The 12464-nt window shown below is 42.5% G+C and overlaps 1 protein-coding gene across 1 annotated transcript in view; it reads left to right on the top strand.

Moving 5' to 3' along the window:
• The window catches only part of vps39 (VPS39 subunit of HOPS complex), a 137261-nt gene that overhangs the window by 42410 nt on the left and 82387 nt on the right, over window positions 1-12464 (top strand). Inside the window, exon 5 of the mRNA XM_063053301.1 lies at window positions 4379-4473. Within this exon, the coding sequence (XP_062909371.1) occupies window positions 4379-4473 (95 nt within the window). The remainder of the gene's footprint in view (window positions 1-4378; window positions 4474-12464) is intronic.

A 12464-nucleotide genomic window follows, 5' to 3' on the forward strand; every position in this document is an offset into this window, starting at 1 on the left:
CTAATCGATCTTAATACTCTTTACGAGATCCAACACTACCTTGTCCTTTACCTCAAAATTCCCTACAATATCATTATATTCAGCACTGATCTCCATATCCTCCACATCCTTCTCATTGGTAAATACTGATGTAAAGTACCCATTAAGGTCCTCACCCACATCCTCTGCATCCAAGCAAGTGTTTCCCCCTTTATCCTTGAGTGGTCCTACCCTCTCCCTAGTTATCCTACTTGAGTGGTCCTACCCTCTCCCTGGTTATCCTACTTGCCAAGGACCTTTCATGACCCTCCCTGGCTTTCCTAATCCCATTCTTGAGTTTCTTGTTCTGGCTTCTTTATAATCCTTAAGGGCTGTGTTTGATTCTATCTTCCTGAGCTTTACATACTTTTCTTATTCTTCTTGACTAAATTCATTATCTCTCTCAACATCTGAGGTTCTCTTACTTTGCCATCTTTGTCCTTGCTTCTGTCTTATACTTTGTGCAGTTGGTCTTTAAACATTTTCCACAAATCAGATATGAACTTGCCCAAAAGCAGCTGTTTCCAACTAACTCCCTAATTCATGCCTAATGTTTTCCTAATTTGTCCTGCTCCAATTTGATACTCTCCCATGAGGTCCTTTCTCAACCTTCCCCTTGAAGTCCAGTACCATCCTCCTCACAGTTTACTGTGTTTTGGAGTTTTGTGTTGTCTGCAGATTTGACAATTGTGCCCTGTCTCCCACATTCAAATCATTAATATAAAGACGAGCAGTGGGCTTAGTACCCACTGCAGGGCCACGCCACTAGGCACTTCCATCTAGTCTAACAAATAGAGTAGTCATGCACAGTTGCTTCATGTCACTTAGCCAATGTTCTAAGCTGCAGCCTCTTTTAGTCCATAGTTCAGTCTTAATGACAAATCTGTCTTGCAGTATCTTATTACAAGTGTTTTGAAAATTCAGTTAACATCGCAGTAAGTGCACTTTCTTCATTAATCTGATCTACTTCCTCATAAAGAGGCTACACAAGTAGTCCCCTCTTCATTCCCAGAATAGTCTATAAGTTAATTGTCTATATTTTCTCTAGCATCTTTGTTTCCTTTCTGAATGAATGGAGTACCATATTTGTAGCCAAATATGCTTTACAAAGGTTCCAGCATCATTTTTTGCCCCTTTGTTTCCACCTATGAAGTCCAGTATACTTTGTGCATTATTAACTGCACTTTCAACGTGTCTGGCTATTGCCAAGATCACTCTATACCCCCTTTAATGTAGTGCTCTATAGTTTGCATTTTCTCCTCCTTTCTGCCAAAGAAATGAAATCCTTAAATTTATGAGTAATTGAAAATAATAAACTCAGAAATCCTCAGCAGTGATGAATCATAAATTTTACAGCAAAAACTCACTGAAGATGGAAATCTGCTTAAATCACAGTAAGCTAGAAATGCTCAGCAGCTGATGAAAGGTTAACTGCTTCCCTTGCCATGAATACTGCCTGACTTGAGATCCTCCAGAATTTTCTGTCTTTGTGAGCTTTTTCTTCCCCTTGCTTTCCTGGAAACATTGGCTTTCAAAGTTCAAGGTAAACTTATTATCAAAGTACATATATGTCACCATATATTTATGGTGCCATAACAACGCCTCTTACTAAATGTCAGTAAGACCAAACAGCTAATTAACCCTGAGATTTATTTTCTTGTGGGCATGCTCAGTAAATCCATAATAGAATAATAACCATAACTGAATTGATGGAAGACCGCACTAACTTGGGTGTTCAACCAGTATGCCAAAGACAACAAACTGTGCAAATACAAAAGAAAAAAAGAGTAATAAATAAACAATAGATATCAAGAACATGAGATGGAGTCCTTAAGCAACGATGGGCAAGTGAAGTTAAAGTTATCCCCTCAAGTTCAAGAGCCTGATGGAAGCTTGTCAAAGTTTTAGATGACATGTCGAATCTTTGGAAACTCCTAAAGAAGGACTGAGGAATTTAAAGTTGCTGACCCTCTGCACCTCTGATGAGGAGTGGCTCATGGACCTCCTCCTGTAGTTAATAATTAGCTCTTTGGTCTTGCTGACATTGAGTAAGAAGTTGTTATAGCACCGCTCAGCCATATTTTCAATCTCCCTCCAATATTCTGATTCGTCATCACTTTTGATTTGGCCTACAATGGTAGTGCCGTCAGCAAACTTGAATATGACATTGGAGGTGTGCTTAGTCACACAGTCATAAGTATAAAGTGAGTAAGGTAAGATTCAATTTTATATTTATTTCAGAAACCTCCTTGGGTGGCACGATAGCATAGTGGTTAGCGCAATGTTTTACAGTACCAGAGATGCAGGTTCAATTCCCGCCTCTGCCTTTAAGGACTTCGTACGTTCTCCCCGTGACTGCGTGGGTTTCCTCCAGGTGCTCTGGTTTCTTCCCAATATCCAAAGATGTACCAGTTCGTAGGGTATTTGGTCATTGTAAATTGTCCCATGATTAGGCTAGGATTAAATTAGGCGATTGCTGGGCGATGCGGTTCGAAGGGCCGAAAGGGCCTGTTCCGCATTGTATGTCAATAATTAATTAGTAAAGAAAATGTCAGCACCAAATTTATCTTTCCTTTTTCTTTAACATTCTAGTGGAATCATTCCTCCCATGACACCATTTATGGTTCACTCTTTGACCATAAATATTATTACTATCCTTCTCATGCAAATGCTGAGAATATAACACCTTTGTTTCCAGAGTCCAGGTCTCTGAGCAGTCCGGGTGAAGCACCAATTTGCAGTTTGGTACAGTGCTTGCAACTTACAGTAGTGTCCCCTAGATTAGAAAAGACTAAAGACAAATGTGTGTGACTGCTTTGTGAAACATCACTGTCAGTTTGCAAGCAGACTCAAAGCTACAGGACTGTTTGGTGCTGTAATTTTCTATCCCACTCTCATTCATGACTTTTCTGGTCCTTGACTACAGTATTTCATTGAAGTATACTGGGAGCAACACCGGACTTTTAGTCTAGGCATGATACAACGTCCCTGTTTCAAAATTGGGTTCAGTGGTTTTAGGGAATGCTTCTGTTGCTTCCACTTACACCAACTGGAAAGCTACCTGTTCGGATGAAAAGTCATGGACTGGAATACTGCCACTGTTTCTCCATCTCCAGGTGCTACATTATCTTTTTAACTATTTCAACATCATTTGTTTTTATTTTAGCTTTCCAGCATCTTGATTTTGTAGTGTTAGCAGGTTTAATCACCCAGACCAGAACTGGTGAGATTAACAGATGCCATGTCATTACAGCTTAGCTAACTTGGCTGAAAACACAAATTGAATTTTGTACTTTTTATTTGCATGGTTAGTAAAACATGACTCTCAGAGTCAGAAAGGAAAACCGTATGGCAACAAGCCCTTTGGTCCCACCAGCACCCATTTACATTGATCCTGCACTAATCATTCTCCCCATATTCCCTCACCATCTGAGCTGTGAGATGACTTTCGCTCTGCTCCTTGGTGTGACATGTATCAAGTTTATGTCTATTAAAGGAGATACACAGTTACATGTAATTTAATACTTTTACCAATGGTTTGATTTCATCTTCTCTGACATCCTATGATCATATGAGTGGTTTAAGGAATTGGAGCAAAACATTTGTAACTAATTCAGATCTGGTGACAGGAATTGTGAGCTTAATAAAAACTGTGCAACAGTATCTGTCATCTTGTATCACTGAGCTGTAATACAGTTGTAGCTGACATATCTCCCTTTTCCTCAAAATCTCTGACATATAACTAGTTTATAGCAATTTCTAAAATAAACCTTATTGCAAATTGTTCATGTGTATGGCATAGAAGAGCACAAAGCTTGAATTTTATCGTAAACAATGTATTAGCAAATGGTTTGTAATGTGGTTGTAACATTTTGTTAATTACTCAAGAATTCTGCAAAATTCTTTATCAGTGGTTGAACGTAATAGTGCCTTCAGTTTAAAAAAATAGGCATTGCTTGTGCAGAAATTTAACATTAAGAAGCCAGTTAAAAAGGTAAAGTAATAATAGAATAGTGGTCGAGGTGATTGGTCCATTCTGACTGGATAATCTCAGAAGTAAAATTGGTCCTTCCTAGTGGAATGGAAATTTGAGTAAGCAGGGTTTTTTGAGGTCTTGGTGAAGAATGAGTTAAAATCAGAGACATTTAATCCCAGACTAAAAGTGTGTCTTGAACTTTAACAATATACAGTATAGTTTATTGGAGCAGGCAGAATTGATGCTGTAGTATATACTGACTAAAATGAGATTTTCAAGCAGTTGCCAAAATAACGGCAGTAGAAGACAAATATCAATGAAATTGTTATGTAAGGGAGAAATGCTTCTAACAAAATTTAAATATATATTTCTTTTTCCCTGCAGAAAATAATATTTATGTTCATGATTTACTCACATTCCAACAAATTACAATGGTTGCAAAAGCTAAAGGTGCTAGTCTCTTCTCATGTGATTTGAAGGTAAGAGGTAACATGTGCCGCCAGTTGTACCTAGTATTATTACTGGAATAATAAATCTAAATATAATGGTCATGATGTCTACAATTTCATTTTTTTCCCAATCAGGTCTCAACCTGTAGCACTGATTTAAAATAGGGAACATTTGAATGCATGTTTCATGGCTGGTAATTTCTACCATTCTCCCACCTTACAAATGCAGAGTTAGTTGAGAAAAGGCAAAATATCTCTCCATCTCCTTCCTTCCTGTAGTATTCTACCTACCTCTTCTGATGCTGCTGCTTGTTCTGGGGTACGTTTGCCCTATCAGGTACCTTGTTCAAGTGTCCTTCCATTAGTGAATCTCACCAGCCTTCCTTGGAGTTGAGAATGGATAGACTGAAAGAAGGACAGAAATAAAGAAACCACAGTCGAATAGAAGCAGCGAAGGCTGGGAAATGAAGGCTTGGAGGCAAAAAGGGTCAGAGCATGAAAAAGATTAAAAATGATATTTATAAAATCAAACCTAAGAGCATTGTATCTTAGGCTACGTCCACACTAAACCAGATAAGTTTGAAAACACCGGTTTCGCGTAAAAGCGATAGGCATCCACACCAGGCATTTTTCAAAATACCTCCGTCCACATTAGAACAGATATTTGGGCGAATCTCCTTCTACTGGGCAAGCGCAGGACACACAGAAAACAAGCGAAGAGGAAACAGTATACTTGGTGGGCATTTGTCCGGTTGCAGACTAGAAAAATTTAAAAGGAAATTGCCAAACGAAAGACTTGGTGCGCGTTTGGCCAGAAACATTTCCTACTGCCATAGGTCTCTTCACCGATGAAAGGGACGACAGCTACAACTAAATGCAGTAAGGCTTGTTACTGGGCAAAAGTGAAATTTGCTGTTACCTCATTTGTTTGCCTTTACTTTTGCCATGTCTTTGTGTATTATTTTGCTGTATTTAACATGTGCAATAAAACAAGTTATTGGGCAAAAGTGACAATTGCATCTATTGAATGTTTGCACAAGCAATACATTAATCATGTTACACGAGCGTGGCGGTGGACAAACCCAAGTGCAGAACACGGGCGTGGGGGCAGAGTTGGGCGTGGAATCGGTTTCCAGGAGAGTCTTTACCCGAAGTCTTGGGTTTGGAGAGAATCCAGGAGCGATGCTAGACTTAAGGCTGATTTATACTTGTGCATCAACTCGATGCTGTAGGTACGGTGACACCGCGAACCCTACGCCATAGCCTGACGCACACCTCTCCCAAAATGTAACTGCGCGTCGCAGCAACGCAGACCGCAACAACTGATTGGCCCGCTTGGTAGCATCACATTTCCTCCTACACTACAGTAGCTTCCCATTGGGTGACTGAAGGGCAGGGAAGGAACTCTGGCTGCAATGCTTTCCATAAAGCTTTACAGACCTTCGAAATTATGGAGGACACATTTCACTTTTACGAAAAAAAAGATGCTCGCTTTAAACTTGTTTACCCTGAGAAAGACTACCATGACCATGAAGCCTTGCATGGGCAGGTTGCAGAGCAGCACAGGCACACCAATGCACAAGTACAAATGCTGACAACACGCGTAGGTTACGGCGTCAAGTTGACGCACAAGTATAAATCAGCCTTTAGAACTAACAGTCCTAAGAACCATGAAACGAGGTTATTCAACCAATGAATTGGCAGCTCCTTGTTGTGATCACAGGGTCTTTATCCTGCATTTTCTGATGGAAAGCAGGTGTGTGTAGTTAGTGGAACCTGGGAATGATTGGAAATGTTAAGTGAGGGGATTAAGGCCCAATTCCTGAGGTAAATATTAAGGTGGGGGATTGCCAGAAGGGACCATGACAAATAAAGCACCTTGTTAAATGTATAAAACATGTCTGCATCAGTGTTATCTTGTATTTCCAAACAATGTTACATTAGGCTGTTACACATCTATTGTCAGATGTTGTTGTGGTGTTGGAGGTTGCGTTCAAGAAAACAGGGAAATGTCGCGCTGCCACCACCATTTTGTTCCGGCACGTCATGACAGCGTTTTTAAAATTAGCCAGTTACCCCGTACACACTACAACGGCCAACCAGCGTTTTCAGATTTGAACACTCTGGGGAGTGTTTTAGAAAAGCTCCGTTTTCGGGGGAGGAAAATGCCGTTTCAGTGTGGACGGAGGGTCAAAATGAAGAGAAAAGGCTTCGGTTACGGATTTATCCAGTATAGTGTGGACGTAGCCTTAATGTACAAAGCATTTGTAAAGAGATAACTAAACTAACAGCACGTGGGTGAATGGGTATGATTATGGAGACATAGTTGCAAGAGGAACAAAATCAAGAACTAAATATTTAGGGGTATTTGACTTTTTGAGAGGACAGGTGAAAAGGAAAAGATTATGGAGTGGCACTGTTAATGAAGGATTAGATAAATATAACTGTGAGAGGTAATATGTGCTCAGAGGATACTAACTTTAGACTGAGGTTTTTAAACAAAAGCCACGGAAAGAAAATACTGTTTGGAGGAAGGTGGTACTACTCCCTCACACCAACTCCCTGACACGTCACCTAACTCCCCATACAGAGGCCACTCTGTAGGAAAGAGTATAATTCAAATAATGAGGCCATGTAAAAAGAACAGGAAGATAATCACGGAAGACTGTAATCTTCATGTAGATTGGATTAGTCAAGTTGAAAAGAGGAGTTACAACAACATTCATAGTGTATTTGGGATTGTTTCTTGGAGTACAATGTATGTAGATAAACCCGGGGACACACTAAATTAGATCTGATAAAGAATAATGATGTAATATGATATAATTTTGTCCTCTATTTGAGAGATAGAAACTTGGGTTAGAAGCAAATGTGCTTAAATTAAGTAAAGGGAATTACAGTGGAATGAAGATGCTGTTAGCTAAAGTGCACTGCACTGATAAATAAGGGAAGACAATAGACAAATAGTGGCTGACATTTAAAGAGGTAATTCATGGCACAGTGTATGTGTGCATGTATACTGCACAGATACACATGCTTCAGCCCAACCCCAACCGGTTCATGCCTACCACGTTGTCCATCCAGCTTATCCTGATTTCCTACATTTGACCAGATCGCACCTGAACCATCCCCTCCATGTACCTTTCCAAGTGTTTCATAAATTATACTACTGTACCTCCCTCAACCACTTCCTCTGGCAGCTCATTCCATATGCTCATCATCCTCCGAATGGAAAAGTTGCCCTCAAGTTCCTCCAGCAGTTTACGTGAGTTGCTTTGGATTTGTAGCATCTACAGAATAACTTGTGATTACAAATTCCCCCTTCACAAGGATATGCTGATCCTGCTTAATTAGATTATGATTTCCCAAATGTATTGATATTGTTTCCTTAATTATTGATTTAAATATTTTTTCTACAATAGAGCTACTGCCTACAGATACCTGCTGCTTTGCCTCCCTTTTAGAAATGAGATTACACTAGCAGCTTTCCAATCCTCTGACACTTCTCTACAATCATGGGATTTTTGAGGAATTCTAACAATGAATTCCACTCTCTTAGCAGTCGTTTATTTTTGTATCCTGGGATGCAGACTACATGGGCCTGGAGACTTAACAGTCTTTAGTTCAAGCCGTGCCCCCTTTTTTGTTGGCTACATGGAACAGTCCATGTTCCAAGCCTTCCATGGTAATGCTCCCCAACTCTCACAGTGCTGCATTGATGACTGCATTGGTGCTGCTTCATGCACCCATGCTGAGCTAGACAATTTCATCAACTTTGTCTCCAACTTCCACCCTGCCATTAAATTTACTTGCTCTATTTCTGACACCTCTTTTTCAGTCCCTCTGCCTCTAACTCTGGAGACAAACTGTCTACTGATTTTTTTTTTATAAATTTACCAATTCCTACGATTATCATGACTATACTGTACCTCTTCCCACCCTGACTCCTGTAAAAATGCCATTCCTTTTTTTCAGTTCCTTCATCTAGACTGTATCTGTTCCCAGGATGTGGGCTTTCCTTTCCAGGACGCCAGAGATGTCCTCCTTCAAAGATTCGGGTTTCCCTTCCACCACAATTGATACTGCCCTCACCCATATCTCCTCCATTTCTTGGACATCTACGCTCACTCCATCTTCCCACTGACTTAACAGGGATAGAGTTCCTCTTGTTCTCACTTACCACCCCATGAGTCTCCACATCCAACACATCATTCACCATCATTTCCATCATCTTCAATAGGACCCTACCACCAAACACATCTTTACCTCACCCGCCGCCTCTTCCCCCCCCCCACCCCCGCTTTCTGCAGTGATTTCTCTGTCCGTGACTCCCTTGTCCATTCATCCCTCTCCACTAAACCCCCGTCTGGCACTTAGCCCTGCGAGGAACAGAAGTGCTGCACCTGCCCATTCACTTCCAACCTCAACTCCATTCAAGGCCCCAAGCAGTCCTTACAGGTTAAGCAATACTTCACTTGCGAATTTGTTGGGGGTTATCTGTTGTGTTACGTACCCCGTAACCCCATGTATGGTTATGCACTTTGGCAGAAAAAATAAACGGGCAGACTATTATTTAAATGGGGAAAGAATTCAAAGTTCTGAGATGCAACTGGACTTGGGAGTCCTCGTACAGGATTCCCTTAAAGTTAACCTCCAGGTTGAGTCAGTAGTGAAGAAGGCGAATGCAATGTTGGCATTCATTTCTACAGGAATAGAATATAGGAGCAGGGATGTGATGTTGAGGCTCTATAAGGCGCTGGTGAGACCTCACTTGGAGTACTGTGGGCAGTTTTGGTCTCCTTATTTAAGAAAGGATGTGCTGACGTTGGAGAGGGTACAGAGAAGATTCACGAGAATGATTCCGGGAATGAGAGGGTTAACATATGAGGAACGTTTGTCCGCTCTTGGACTGTATTCCTTGGAGTTTAGAAGAATGAGGGGAGACCTCATAGAAACATTTCGAATGTTGAAAGGCATGGACAGAGTGGATGTGGCAAAGTTGTTTCCCATGATGGTGGAGTCTAGTAGGAGAGGGCATGACTTCAGGATTGAAGGGTGCCCTTTCAGAACAGAAATGCGAAGAAATTTTTTTAGTCAGAGGGTGGTGAATCTATGGAATTTGTTGCCACGGGCAGCAGTGGAGGCCAAGTCATTGGGCGTATTTAAGGCAGAGATTGATAGGTATCTGAGTAGCCAGGGCATCAAATGTTATGGTGAGAAGGCGGGGCAGTGGGACTAAATAGGATAAAATGGATCAGCTCATGATAAAATAGTGGAGCGGACTCGATGGGCTGAATGGCCTACTTCTGCTCCTTTGTCTTATGGTCTTATGGTCTTATGGGTTGCCAAACCAGCAGAAATGGATCACTCAGTTGGAGTCTGGATTACTGGAACACAGTACTCTAATCAAAAGGATAATGAATACAACAGTTCAGCAATGATAAACACACATGTACACAGAAACTAGGATAATAGGATCAGTCAAGCTCTATCGTCGTCTAGGGGTAAATGACCAGTTTCAAAGTGACGCAAAGTTCAGTTCAATTGAGTTCAGTTCAGTTCACAGTAATCACTGCCATGGGGGAGAGAGAGAGAGAAAGCGAATAAATATTCAATAACGGCTTCCACACAGACCTTCGATATTCCTCGCAGTCAGCTTTCGGGTGAGCCCTTTGTAATGTCTTCTGAGGTCATCGACTGTGACCCCTCTGTTCCTCTACAGTGAACCTGGCAACCAGGCAAGGGCGGACACACACCAGGTTCCCGCTGATCGTTCCTTTCCACCCTGTGCGTCTATGGCTTGGTCCCGCGATCAGCCCTCCAAAAACTCCCACCGACTTGTGGGAGACGCACTGCTTCCAGGGTCTCGTTACCTCGGGGTGTCGTGTGTGTGTTGCCTTAGCGAACCTGTCCCTTTTTATCCCCCTGCTGGGGTATCGCCTGTCCATCACTTCTAACAGTTCAGGGTTCAAAGAGGAGCCGATCTTGACAGCTCTCAGACCGGTGTCTCCTTCTGTTAAACTCTCCCGTCCCTTCATTAACATCTCCAAATGCTGCTCCATTGTTTTTCCTTATCTCTCCTTCTCCTGAAGACAGGTGGCAGACCAACTGCTGATCCCACTGGTGCCAGCACAGGACAGTTAACATCTTAGTCTATGTGTACTTTCGTCACACCCCTCACCTTTAAGGATTTTTACCGGGGTAAAAATTACAAACATGAATACATTATTTGATACACACAAATATACATCTTTATCAGCTATTTGGCTAATACAGCGAATTTTAAGTTGTCAACACCTGACAGACAGTCAGCAATCACATTTTCTGTTCCTTTTATATGTGTTATTAATAATCCCTTAAACCAGGCTCCAACTTAGCAAACTTCATAGTGGCCGAAAACACTGATGAATTGCGATCAACGTAACCTCTCATTTGGCTTTTTCCCGGACCACAATAACAAGGGGTCGTCCCATCCCGACTTAGTTTTCTCTCGCAAGGGCTTAGTAGGAGGGGGAGAGGTAGTAACCGCAGAGTTATTGCAAAACTTCCTACAGTACCCCACCATCTCCAAGAGCCTTCTGAGGGCCCTCTTGTCTGTCGGGATTGGGATGTCAGAGATAGCCTGCACTTTAGCTTGCATCGCTGCCAGCTGCCCCTGTGTCACCACAATTCCCAGATAAGTGACCTTCGTGTGGCCGAACTCATTTTTTTCAAGGTTCACTATCAAGCTGGCTTCAGACAGCCGTATTACATCGCCAATACACACCTCTGTGTTCATCAGCCCTTTCGTCACTGAATTACTCATTCTATAGGGGTGTTGCTCACTAGGCTGACCTAGCGTGACAAACACCACCCAACGTCCCAGTTCTTTGCATCACCTCGGGACAATCAAACACACGTGTGCGAGCCGTTTAATTACTTCTAAAGAGTCGCTTTGTTCGGGGCTTAAGGGAGAGACCTTATCAGCAGAGCTGGCCAAAACAATAGCCTTCTCCCATCTGGTCGATACCATACTCATCTTTTCAAAATGGTTTTTTTCTCTTATCAGGGGGACCCTAGCTTCATTGATTTCCGCGCTAACACTGACTAGGTTTGTTAGCATATCAAAAGCCTGTGACCGTCTCAGTTCGCGTCTGCCATAATCAATAACATCCTTCCTCCTGTGCAGCCGGTAAACTTCTTTCATGATTCCACCAACTGTTTCCTCCAGTACCTCAAAATGTCCACCGAGGGGTACCTTGTGGGCCAGGTTAAAAATCTCATCCCCATAACTCTTTTGCACCACCCCCCATTCCTCATCTGCGGGTACGGTACTTGGTCTCCCTTTCTTCCTTAGCACTTCCTTCTCCACACAGTAGCCTACTGGCTCCCTTCTTAATTCTGCGTCAGAGAGAGCTGTCTCCGCCAAAACCATCAGCCCCTCGTCTCGCTCCTGCGCCTGCACAAATTCTTTCCTGGCTAATGCTAAGTCTGTCTCAGCTCCCTCACTACCTCTTGTTTCACTACACTCCTTCTTTTCACTTTCTACCTCCTCCTGGTACGTCTCAGCTAAATTTACTTCGGCAGTCCCGGGATGAACCTCTGAGTCCATGGGCGGGGCCTCAATGCTGGCAGGCTGACCTGTCAATCTCACGGCTGGGAACACAATTCCCCCGGCGAGGTCATTACCGAGCAAGACTTCCACGCCTTTCATCGGTAATTCGGGCCTCACCCCGATCGTGACTAGTCCAGAGACCAAGTTGCTTTGTAGGTGTATCTGGTGCAAAGGGACTGCCTCTGTCCCTTCCCCAATACCTTTGACCTTGACCTCCCCAGTCTGGGTCTCTGAGCTAAACTCTAATACACTCTTCAATATCAATGACTGACACGCTCCCATGTCTCTCCAGATCCGCACTGGAACTGGGTTTAACCCCTCCTTCACAGACACCAATCCGGCCGAGATAAACCTCTCTCGCCCTTCCTGAACTTTGGCAGACCTTTCCTCTCCTAGCGGTTCGTTTACCAGCTCAATACAGCCAGTC

The sequence above is a fragment of the Mobula hypostoma genome, chromosome 1 (assembly GCF_963921235.1).
Source record: "Mobula hypostoma chromosome 1, sMobHyp1.1, whole genome shotgun sequence".
Lineage (NCBI taxonomy): Eukaryota > Metazoa > Chordata > Chondrichthyes > Myliobatiformes > Myliobatidae > Mobula > Mobula hypostoma.